Source organism: Amblyomma americanum, chromosome 4 (assembly GCF_052857255.1).
Source record: "Amblyomma americanum isolate KBUSLIRL-KWMA chromosome 4, ASM5285725v1, whole genome shotgun sequence".
In the NCBI taxonomy this organism is placed as follows: Eukaryota; Metazoa; Arthropoda; class Arachnida; order Ixodida; family Ixodidae; genus Amblyomma; species Amblyomma americanum.
The window spans coordinates 39,955,759-39,968,179 of record NC_135500.1 but is presented as its reverse complement, the minus strand read 5'-3'; the positions used below and the strand labels follow the sequence as shown (position 1 = coordinate 39,968,179).

Here is a 12,421-nt window from a genome sequence, read left to right as displayed (position 1 = left end):
ATTAAGTTTTCTGAAGTTTGTATTTAAAACTAAGCAAACATTCTATCCACACCCGTCCGAGCGGCCAAGGTAGTGCCGAGAATGCCTCGGCATGCCTATCAGCACCGGTAACGAAAGAAATGAGAATGAAAGACCAACATGCAAATGCAAGGTCACGGAATGGACGTTTTGAAGACCACTTCTGCTGTGGGAACTCCCCTTCTGACGTCACTGCGGCGGCAGCATCGCCTAACACGACAGTCGTTGACTCGGAGCTATACGCGTAACAGGCTTTCCCGGTGCAGTGTCGTCCTCCGATAAGAGCTCCAGTGTCGAAGGACGCTCCGGCACGTGTGATCAGCTCAGGGCGCTATATAAGCGCCACCACTTCTTCCCACATAGTACACAGCTCTTTTACCTCCAGCGCCTTGCAGAGCCACAGGTGAGCACTGGCCGCAGACAGCGGCTTGCTATTCCATCTCAATAAGAAGCCGTTGCGCTCATGAACTATGCACATTCCTCGATATTTCTTCTGGCGTACTTTGCCAAAATTCTCCTTTAAGTCACCGACAGAATTCGCGCAGACAGTAAAGATGACATACCAAATTTATGGCGATGGTGCAATTTAATATATTTTCTCTTTTTCCCCCATTTTACTTTGAGGCTCTGTACTTCATAAAATTAAAGCAGATGGCGAACATCCTACGCCTCGTAATCAGTTGCGATTGATTATAAAAATATGAAACTACGCAAGGCACTGGACACACACCAAGATCAAAAAATGCTCTTTTACCGAACAATTCTTGTCACTACAAGCTCGTCAAGCGGGATACTACATCTTCCTGTCTCAGATCCTCCCTTGTTGTTAAGCCTTGTACGCATATGGTGCAGTTTTGCAGTTCAGTTTTACCGGTCAAGTAGATCGGCTTAGCTCTGCTGGGTTTTCTCCTTCTCTCGTCACGGCTGTTGCGGAATCATTTATGAAGGCCTTAGGGCCCAATACAAAGAAACAAGGGCTCGTTGAAAGCGAGTGGCAGAAGTTCGAAGTTCTCCCGTTTGTGCACAAGATATTGCATGGCCTGAAGAAAGTGGGAAAGAAATTCGATGTGAATGTTTTGTTTTCCGCGTCATGCAAGCTGTCTCGTCTCTGCCTTCTAACGAACAAAAACAGAAATAATCAGAAGAAAGCCGGATGTGGAATCAACCCCAGATCCAAGTACGTGCCCTGCGGAACAGAAGTTGTTTATGAGATTCCTCTAAGCTGCACTTCCGTATATGTAGGCCAGACGGGACGTTGCATTAATAAGCGTCTTCAAGAGCACAAGAACTCGTTGACTTCGCATTGTGGGCAGCGCCTGCCAAGACTCTGCCAGTCGTGTGAAAAGAAGAAAAAAGAAAAAGAACAATGCACGCCACTTTTCATGCATACCAAGATTATTGGCCGTGCAAAGGACAAAAACGCACGTGAAATCATTGAAGCATTGCACACTGTAAGATATGGGCCTGATAAGTGTGCTGGTGAGGCACCGTTATACCTGTAAAAAAAGAGCTTCAATTTCTTGGTTTGATAAGATGATTTCGTGGAGTGTGGTGCTTTGAGTGTTTGTCCCGCATGCCTTTTCCTTTTGAACGCAAGAGGCGTCGCTCCGATGAATGAGTTGTTAGTCTGCGCTCGTCCTTTTGGCTTCTCTTCCACGTTCTGTGCCCTGCGTAGTTTTGTTTTATAATCATTTCATACCAACTAGCCCCTCCTCGCTCACTGCTGGAGTCGCGAATAATTCAATGAATTATGGGATCCGGAGTATCAGAACATTGAACGACATTATCGACGACCACAACGAATCCATATAGCAATGACTGTAGCGTCACATGTCCTCATTATTGCAAAGACACGTCTTCTTTTTGAACTGATTTCATTCCTCGGAACGGAAGTGAACATCGGTGTGGTGCAGCGTCCCTTTGTGCGTACGGAAAAAAATTGTTGATTGCATCAATTTGGGCGGAAACCGCGCAATTTGGCACTTTTCGAATATAGCCTGCTCTGCTCCGTGTTGTAGTAACACTTGTTTTAGTTATTTATTCCTGTATATATTAATGTAAGCCTAATCACAGGCTGTCAAATGCAAGGAAAAAATCAAGGGGCAAAATACAGGAACTTAAATAATTAATAAAAGACTCTGCCACCATAAAAGAAGTCAGCCTTTTGAGCGCCAAGGCGACAGTACATCCTAGGCAGCATTCATGTATAAAATAAAAAAAGGTGGATTACTACAATTATACAAGGCAAATTGCGAAACAAAGGAGAAGTTTCTTGTAAATATTCAAACAATGAAATGTTATGCTAATGAAAATGCTCTATGAAATAGTGCATGGCAAGGGTCACGAAAGATGAGCTCGACTTGACATCGTTAGAAATTCGTTTAGTGACGGGCTGCTGAGTGTGCCATTTGTTAATGCGCTCCATTTCCTGACTGCTTCTGGGAAGTAAGAATTCTTAAATGGGTGACAATAAAATCTAATTTCCGTTAAGTGTTTAGGATATTTTGTGCGCATGTTTCTTGTTAATGAAGGTGATAAGTACCGATCAGCGCCTTCTTTAAGGGCTCAACTCCAAAGTAGGCAAAGAAACTTCAGGCGTAAAAACGGGCTCTACTACTGATTGTGGGAAGAAAATCTTGACTAAGGAGATCGCTGGGAGAGTCGTTTCTTTTAGACTTATAAATATTTCAAACTGCCCTCCTTTGGACACCATGTAGATTCGCTATTAGTTGTTTTGTGGAATGAAACCAGCGGATAATGTTGTATTTAAGTATAGAACGAACCAACGATGTGTAAGACAGTAACTTATAGTAGAAGGGAATGCAGACGGGATATATCGTTGGAGGGAGAAAAGCGCGGTAAGATCTTTATTTTTTTGTTTAAGAAACTGCTCCTCCATTGTTAGTCGGACGAGAATACAGCCCCAATGTATAGATATTTATTCAGAAATTTTATGTTCGTTTGTATAATTTTATAAGAGAAGTTCAGGGCTTTTTTCTTCCTCATCACTGACAACGCTAATGTTTTCTTTAAATTGATGGTCACCTGCAAGAGTCTTGACACTACTGCTGTATAAGTCAATGCGTTGTTCCGAAGGATATAGTAGCTTGGGTCCTCAATTTCTTCAAAAATAATAGAGGAATCTGTAAGAATAGAGCACATGCTCGTTTCTCCGGGTGTAGGATGGAATAAATGTTTCTCGTTGTTTGTTCTGCCCTGTCCGTCCTGACTGGTTATGCTAAGCTAATTTCAAGGTAATCTCGCATGTGCACTAGGGCCTGTCCGTGCTTTACACTGATTTCCTTCCTCCTTCACAGATCCAATCCAAGCAGCCATGATGAGCAGCAAGTCCCTCCTGGTCGCCCTCGTGGTGCTGGCCGCCCTGTGCAGTCTGGCCGCCGCCCAGTACGGCTTCGGTGGAGGCTTCGGACGACGCTACGGAGGAGGCTTCGGCCGTGGATTCGGAGGCTACGGGGGTTACGGCCGAGGCTTCGGAGGAGGATTTGGCCGTGGATTCGGAGGCTATGGGGGCTACGGCCGCGGTTTCTATGGCTGAACCTGTGACGTGAGGTGCAGAAGCCAACGAAACTCTACATGACGCTTGCCTCTGCTTCCAGTCAAATAAATTATTGATTTTACACAACTGGCTTCGTCTGTTCGTGAGTTAAGGTTAATTCATCTTAAAACTTCAGCTCAGTTCTTTTTTTGTGCTTTACTGCTTTCTGTGTATTGCCAACAATTCTGGCACAGACGGTGACAAAACTGTTACGGCACGGCATCACAATGTACTGCCACTGGTAGGCACCCGACGGTCTGGGCTTGATGGCAGCTCATATGCGCCCTCGTTCAGAGTCCTCGTCATCAAGAAGAAATATTCACATCATAGTTTAATGTATCAATAGCCGCAAGTAAAAGTAGGCAACAGTGTATTTTGAACCTGGGTTTGGAGTTTTTCTACATAAGTATATAAATATATAACTAACTTAGATAACCAGTTTAGGTAGATAAGTGGCATCCGCTTCAGTTAACTTCTTGCCCTCCTCCTGATGGGATGGCCGGTTTGGGCTGGTCGGTTGCTCGTCGCGAGCGGTGGATGGTGATGGCACGCTGGCCGGTGATCGATATACGGCGGTTAGCAGTACGAAGCGATTAGCGGTTTTCGTCCACTCGTCTGGCGACACGTTGCCGATTGGGGCAGCAATTCCAACTTCTTGGCAAATAAACTGATTTATTCAAGACGAGATAGATAAAAGCGTATGACCGCTCCTGGGAACAGGTGCGGGGGGGGGGGGGGGCGCCGTGGGCTTCTAACTTAACAGTTTTGTTTCCTGGTGTTGATAATTGTCAATAATTTATAATTTCTAAATTTCTAAAGTTAAAAATTTTCCGCAGCATATAAATAATTTCTTCTCCTATCTTAACTACCGTGTCTAACAATCGTGGACAAATATTCTGAATATTGGAAAAGTGTAAGGTACTCGTATATAAATTTTGAAGGTAATAGTCCATTCTTGCGATATGTAGCAAAGTCTTTCTTTTATAGTGGTTCCAACCCTCGTATCCAGCAGTTAAGATTGCCATAGAAAACCAATGGAGAATGCTGTTGACCATAACGAGAGTTAACGCTGTAGGGGTGTGCAAATGGTACTTTTTCCAAACCGAATAAAATTGGAATAGTGCAGCTTTGTTACCGAATCTGATACGAATAGTTTAACAGAAAACAGAATCGAATACGAATCAAATATTTTGATGGATATTAGTTCCTTGTGCGAATATTCAATGAGCAATCGTGTGTATGTTAAAAGACGACATTCTGATCCCTATTGGGTGGTCACAACACGCAGTGTATTATCTATCATTGTCGTCTTACACTCACCGGAAACGCACCTTTTGCTGCTGATAACAGAAAATAATAAACTACCGCCCCATCTCAGTGAATGAGAGGGGTGAGAGCTTACATACGAGGCACGGCCTCCGAGGCTGAGGCTGCCTGTGTGCAGCCGCCTCGTTCGATCTCTCAGGCTATTTGTGAGGATTACGAACACCGCCACACGAATGGACTGCACTGTGGCGCTGAACCCTCCATCCGCGTGTACCGATCCTGGCAGCATGGCAGCGCGGCGTGCATAGTCCATGTTTTCTGAGCAGTCACAGAAGAAAAAAATTCAGCAGGTCATATTACAACTTCGCACAAACTATTCGATAAGTATTCGAAAACTTCAGTGCATATTCATTTGTTTCGAATAATTTTGAACATTACTATTTAATTCGATCGAATAATCGAATACGAGGATATTCGATTCGGTATTCAAAATTTCCGACTGTTCGCACACTCCTAGTTAACCGCAAAAAAAAAAATCGTCTGCCGGCAGAAGATCTGCGGATATGTTGATTCTTATAATCAAATAGAAAGATATATGAAAAAGTTGCGTTCATAACCTATTTCTTGTTCAAATAATGCTTTTGTCCAAAATGGTTGGGTATGTATATCTCTCCGTTTTCCGCAAGTATCCTAATCACCATTTACTTGCTTGCATGTTTTGAAAGTTAACCTCGGCCTGGCTGTTTCTAAGCCTCAGTGCATATTGGATCAATAAGGTGGCGTTGTGCACTCAGAGCGTCAGGGCTTACACCGGCTAAAATTACTATAGATCACTTCACTGTCTTCGATGCTGCAAAGGTCGTTCCTAGTGTCAATATTCTGCAAGCAGCACTGCGCCCTCAGGCACCCAGCTCTAGCCTCGAAAAGAACTTTTCGCTTGCTTTGAACTTGTCAAAAAAAAGTTTGTCTTTTTACTTTAGCTGTTTTTAGAGCCTCAAAGTTCGCTTCTCCTGCATCTTCGTACACCAGTGAGTATTTTCTGAGGTTCATCATTTTTGTTTCAAGGAATGGTTACAATCTATTTCTTCCGTCTCACATTTAAGTGTATCGCTGAGCCGCCTAGTTCTCCTTTATTGTTTATTGACATTCCAGCCGTGTAGGACGTGAAAACTTTCGCCATACATCGTTTCTACTCCATTCACGTGAACCATTCACACTAAACCTGTATTTTTGTCTTACGCGCTTTGGCCTTTGGCCACCCTGTAACACCATGTAGTGCCTGACCAGCTGTGATCCTATGTGCACCCAAACCAAGCCTGCTGACCTGACTGTCCACTGCTTAATTACAATTGCAGAATTTAAGGCAGATCCAAGTTGACAACAATGTTCGCAAACTTAAAACCCTGTACCATTGTGCCCCTCATTTTAGATGAATGACTTCAAACCTCTTATATTCCCTGAGTGCCTGATGCTTCATGACTGGATTTTTTTTCGCTTTACTCATTAGTTCCTATCTCTGGTCTCGCATGTTGTCTTTGCCATCATAATTAAATATAAAAAATATACCTGGAGGTCTGAACTCAAGATAACTCAGAATTCTGGAATGTCTCTGCTAGAATGGCAATACCATCATCATTGGCGTATCCCTGCAGTTTCCAGGTGGCCCATTCGCCCCCACTGGAAAATAAAGCCTAATCTGCTGGTGTCTAGTTTTCGTTCATTCGCTTTTCTTTTACCATGTGCCGAGGTCTCTGGTTGGTATCCTGTATGTGGCAAGTGGTCGCCTTTTCTTCCGCTTTCCGCTGAATTGCCTTTATTTAAAAAAACTATTTTTCTAATAATTTCCAAATTTCATCCACCCTACCTTCAAAACAAAGATTCTCCTATCCAGTTTCGGCTTCGAAGACGGTTGGTGTTTTAAAGGGGTAACGTTAAGTAGCCCACGCAGATGAAAAGCCGGCGCATTAGAGCGTGACCTCAAAATACACGAAATAATCCTCAGAAGAGCAGCATAGGTGACCCTGCTAGGTCACGTGACCTTTTAGCATCATCACACACGGCCCACCGGATTGTTAGCAAATGGCCCATTATGGAATGTGGCAGTTAAATTCATAATTTATGGCGAGGCGTTTCTCGGGAAGACCAACTAGGTCGCACAAATCCAGCTGGTGGCAGCATCTGTCATTGCCGGGCAGTGGGGCATCGCTTAACCACTGCACCACTGCGCCAGGAGTGGTGTCAGTACTCCCAAGGAACTATGAATGTAAAGTAGAGAAGGACCCATCCCGAATATTAAGCCATTAGCGCTATCAGTTATACCCATAAGGCGGAGCCTAAGTGTCCCATCCAACTTTTGCAAGTTTAATGATAATATAGTAATGCCTTCAATTTTCCTTCTGAGCAAGATAAGTTAAGATCCAGCCTGAAGAAAACTGCCTCAGGCAGAATTCTTACCCGACAGAGAACAAAGTGCAAACGTCTAGGTATAAAATATTTGCAATTTAATGGCTTAAAGTGATCGCTAGTCACTGTGACCTAAGTAAATTAATCTTAGGATTGGCTATTTACCAGTCTGTATTCACAGTGGTGAAATGATGTCGAAACCTAGTCGCGCTCTTAAAAATGCAAAGGATGGAGGAAAAGGTTAAAAGGAATATGCCCCGCAGCAGTAGTAAAGTTAGAAGAGCTTGGTGTGTACCTTTATCTGTTGTGAGTTGGTTTAGGAGGTCAGGGGGCCGGAAGTACCGCATATGTCCACCGTAGTTTGTGCGGCAGGCGCCGAAGTACCTGCGTACAAGGTTGCGAGTTTTGTATGCTCTTATTTTGTTTTATCCGAAAGAGCCTCTCATATTTCACCAAACCTCCACTTTCTTTACTGTTGCCTTCCATAATCTTCAGAACGAGTTTTAAAGTTTATGAGCTTTCAAACACGCCGGCAAGTGAACTGCTATCTAATCTTTTTTAATATCATCGCACGCTTTCGTCGTCCGTCAGTATGATCGTCGGAAGTTTAATGGCGGCTTACAAGCGCTCTCAGCCGCACGAGTCTACCCTCCCGGCCTCGTTCGCAGCAGGGCATCATACGTGAGCAGAATGTAGAAAATGGAGGTGCCCCCCCCCCCCCCACACACACACAAGGTGCACAAACATTTTCCCCCTCATATCTATCTATGTGCGTGTGTTTGCGCTTGGTTCCTGACGATGAAAGACTTCTCGGATGACTCAACTACAGTAAGCGGCCGCAGGGCGGATGGCACAAGAAAGCAGGTGAAGACACATTACACAATGGTTAAGCAGAACACCGTGGACGTATCCTCGCCTTCCTGTTAAGTGCCTTCCGCTAAATGCCTTCCGCTAAGCTATTGCCTGTTTACGTACAAACTGCTCCGACTCGATATCCAGAAGGAATCTTTAACACGGTGCGAAATAGAAATCGTCGGCGCCAGAAACGTTCCAAGGACGCTACGACATTGGGGAACCGAAGATTGTCCGCTGCCGGTCGCCGCTCTCACAGCGTGCCAGAGCCAGCGTACTTGCCTGAATGAGCCACGGGACCATCTCACTGGAGTGCAGCCTTGAGCGGCGCGTGTATCAGGTTTCGGGCACGCGTGCGGTACAGAATTGAGCGCATCAGCAACACGCTCAGGCACAGTTCAAGTCGTTGCTGTAAAAGCAAACAGGTGTGGAGCACTAACGGGCCGCCTTCTGGGGCCCAAGGCCTGCCTGTACACAGCCCTGCCTGGGCGCGTGCCCGCTATGTTGTCATTCTGCTGAGCCCAGGCCACTCTACTGATCCCGGGAACTGATCCCGGGACTGCCCTTCGAGCAGTCGAATAAAGGTGCTTCTCCAGTGGCTCTTATGAGACTTCAAATGTCGAGCCATGAGCGGGAAGAGAAAAGTGAACAGATGCAGAGCGTCTTCTCGTCGATATTACAGGGTGTTCTCGCTGATAGCTGAAACAGCGCAAGCCAGCTGTGCTGCGCACTTTAGTAGGCGAACGCAATTCTGCAAATGAGGCGAGTGTAATGTGTTACAACCCTCCACTATAAACTCGGCTGTAGCGTGGCCCGCTGCGGCATTTGGCGCTTTTTCTTTTATTGTATTACCACTAGAGCTTCAACTCAGTCACTTTGCCATTGTCTGTGAACCCCGTTTGTGTGACCACCGTGTTGTGGGGAACGTGCCCTAGGTGGCTCTCTTGTCACCTAAGTCATGTTACCTTCTGACCTCATCGCATCCTGGCTATCAGATTGTGAGAAAACTGCTCACCTTGGCAGCTGGCATTTTAATTACTGACTGGTCGCAAGAGGTTGCTCTGGAAGAGCAACCTAGTTCTCACAAGCCCTCCCCTCCAGATCGCGGCAGCTGCAGTTGCAGGGAAGTGGCGCATCGCGTCCCTGTTGCACGACTGTGCCAGGTGTGGTATGAGCACTTTCAGCGATCTATGAATGGCAAGTAGAAAATGACCAATTCCGCAATTTGTGCATCATCCATTAACGCTCTCGCGTCATACCCTCATGGCAACGCCATTAATAACCAAGTTTTATTTATTTTTATTTCCACAATACTGCAGACCCTCATTTGAGTCCAGGCAGGAAGGGCAGAAAAATACATTCACTCAACACAAAAACAGTTACATCTTAAAACACAGAACAATAAATTGTGCAATGTAGTACATATATTTAAAATAGCTCACAGAATGCCTTGTCAAAATCAACAGCCGATATCACCTGTAGAGGCAGGGCGTTCCATTCGTCAATAGTTTGTGGAAAAAAAGAAAATTTAAAAGTGTTAGTATGCGCGAAGTATGGTGCTAAGGTGTGATCATGATGTCGACGAGTTCTACGCGTTTCTGAATACTGCACATAGGGGACTGGTGAAATGCCTAGTTTTCCATGGATTAGCTGGTGAAGGAAGGATAGGCGGGCTATCTTGCGTCTGACGTGGAGTGGTTTAATATAATTTGCTGCCATTAACGAAGATGGGGAATCAGTTCTCTTGTATCTATTAAATATGAAACGTACTGCCCGTCTCTGTATTTTTTCTAATTCTGCTATGTCTTTTTTTGCATGGGGGTCCCAAACTAGCACAACTAGTGCTTTCACACAATTGTCCTAACCAAGCTTAATGATGTCTTATTTTCTAACTTCTCGCGTATCGTTTAGCAGAGACAGGAGAGCGCGTGCAATGCTTAGATACGCATTGTGAATGATGGTGATTGATGTCGTGCTCCAAATTCTCTTTCTTTCATTCCGCGTCAATATAAAGTCAGTATTAAATGTTTAGTAATAAACCACTGTAATTCTTAAAGCGCCAGGATACCGCCATTTTCGAGAAGTTCCGAAGAAAAGCAACCTCTCCCCCCCAAAAAGTACGCTTTGTAATTTTTCTGATATGAGTTAAATAAAACATCAGAAAACGCCAAAAATAACCAACTATTGGGTTCAGTAATTTTTCATCAGCGAACGTCGCGGACCATTTTTATGAAGGCTGACGACCAAGCGAGCTAGTCCAGATTTATCTTAAATCCAGCCAAAAGACGCAACACAGGAGAAAAGAGAACACAAGACAAGGATGGTTTTGTGTTGTTCTTTTCTGTGTTGAGTATTTTGGCTGGGTTTAAGATGAAACCATTTTCATCCCAGTCACTGCTAGAACACCTCAAGTGAAGACCTCTTCAAAAATTGGTCAGAAGTTGTTAACAGCACCGCTATGGACAGGCCGAAACCTGCCCAAGCCCGCGCCTTCATGCACGGGCCCTGCCGAAAACCGAAGTAAAAGCATGTCTTCAGGTCTAGTCCGGCACCCTAGATAGGTGAGCATCGGCGGCCTGTGCCCACTGGCCTTTAGCGCTGTGCAGATTAATGCGCGTAGAAGAATCATTTTCTAGGCATGGACACAGACGTAATAAAGGGACTCTGGGGAGAAATTTAAGGTGATCAGTATCAAAATATATTGTATTTTACAGAGACGCTACTTCAAAAAAAACGTAGCCGGTACAACATAGTCAAGGTCATCAATTGCCACCACCAAGGCCTTCCCCGTCGCCTTCCTAGCATTGGTCGCCCTGTGTAGTCTGGCCTCTGCCGAGAGGCTACAGAGGATTCGAGCGAGATTTCTAAGGCTGAGCGACCGTCTTTTTGACTGAGAGAGAGCCACGGGTCTGGCTGATAACATCTGAAGGCTTTTGTAGTGTTGCGTGGCTCATTCGAAGGAGCAGACAAGTCTCCAGGGGCGAAGCGACGTTTACTCCAACATGTTCGTCGGTGCGTGGCTGGTCGAGATAAGCCCCACGTTGATTGCGGCGCACGCTTTTTATTCGTTTTGCGCGCCTGCTCATTACGACTGCGGTGATAAGCCGGACACCACAGCTTCTACTGCTCACGCCAGTTGCATGAGTACTTAATATTAAATACTATACACTTATGGGAGAAAGTTGGAAAATTTTCATCAAGCCTCGCCCACATTACAGGAAGTCACCTGTGCAGCGACTCACGCATGCAGTCTAATCGTCCCTGACAGCAGCAGCGAAGAGCTGCATAAGCAGTCGAGTACTGTTAGGACAGTTATTGCTGTGAAGCTGTTCAGGAACGTCTTGAGCGGAATAGGAAGCCCGAAACAGTGCCGACCTAAAATGCAAGATTCCTAAGCACGAAAAGCGCACGATTTTGACTAAAACAAGATGGGTAAAACTAGGTTTATTTTAATACGCAAAACTGATATTCATCTCCTTGATTGTATTTTTTGGAGAGATATTCCTCTTTCTTCTAAAGCAAGGCAGGGGTTTGGGTAATAATGTATACACACATCAAGCTTGGTATTGCGAGCAGAGGAATCATGAGCCGAGCAGTTTCAATACGGCATCTGTGTTTCTCAATAGGGAGCGAAGAAACAACTTTACACCGCAATACTCAAAACACAAGTCTCTTTCAGTCTTACAGCTGCTGCCATTTCATATATTGAAATACTAGAATTTCTCTCGTCGTTTTCTTAAAATGGGCTAAATCTAGTAAAAGAGCTGTTGGTCAGATATTTACAGGATTCCCACCGGATGAAGTACACTTGTAATAAGGATTAATTACTTACTGGCTTTTAACTACGAATTTGCCCTCGCCCTACCATACGCAGCCGTCCCGGTTTGCACAGTTGGTAGAGCGACCACTCCAGTGAAGTGGTGGTCCCAGGTTCGAACCCTGGGCCAGCAGAAATTTTTCTTCAACTACGAAGTTCTGTCGAAGTAGTTGTACAGCTTTCATTTCTAGCCGTTTGGCTGCACTTGGGTCGATTCCAATGATTTATTATTGCGTTATTATAGAACGGTTGTGACCACTACTACTGCATATACGTACTACAAGACCATCTCATCCGCAAACTCAGCATGATCGACAAATTGTGCGCTTTTATTTCCGCATTTGCGTAGCTAACTTCGTAGGCGTAAATGCTATTTCTTTCGTGACACAATGCATTCAACTGGCAATCTTCAATGAGTGCATATTACACAAATCGCGTATTCGTTCGGTGACCTACACAAAATGCGAGAAAAGGTGTCAAACTGCTCAGAATGGAAATGAAATGTTTCC

At 44.8% G+C, this 12,421-nt stretch overlaps 1 protein-coding gene across 1 annotated transcript; it reads left to right on the top strand.

Annotated features, from left to right (window-relative positions):
* Positions 1 to 322: 322 nt before the first annotated feature.
* Positions 323 to 3,661, top strand: LOC144130078 (uncharacterized). The gene is made up of 2 exons (XM_077664101.1): positions 323 to 421; positions 3,336 to 3,661. Exon 2 carries the CDS (start codon positions 3,353 to 3,355, stop codon positions 3,572 to 3,574), a length of 222 nt encoding a protein of 73 aa, XP_077520227.1. The 5' UTR covers positions 323 to 421; positions 3,336 to 3,352; the 3' UTR covers positions 3,575 to 3,661.
* The last annotated feature ends 8,760 nt before the right edge of the window (positions 3,662 to 12,421 follow it).

Excerpts from the sequence above, each read along its gene's own strand:
- LOC144130078 (XM_077664101.1), top strand. The coding sequence starts at position 3,353 with ATGATGAGCAGCAAGTCCCTCCTGGTCGCCCTCGTGGTGCTGGCCGCC.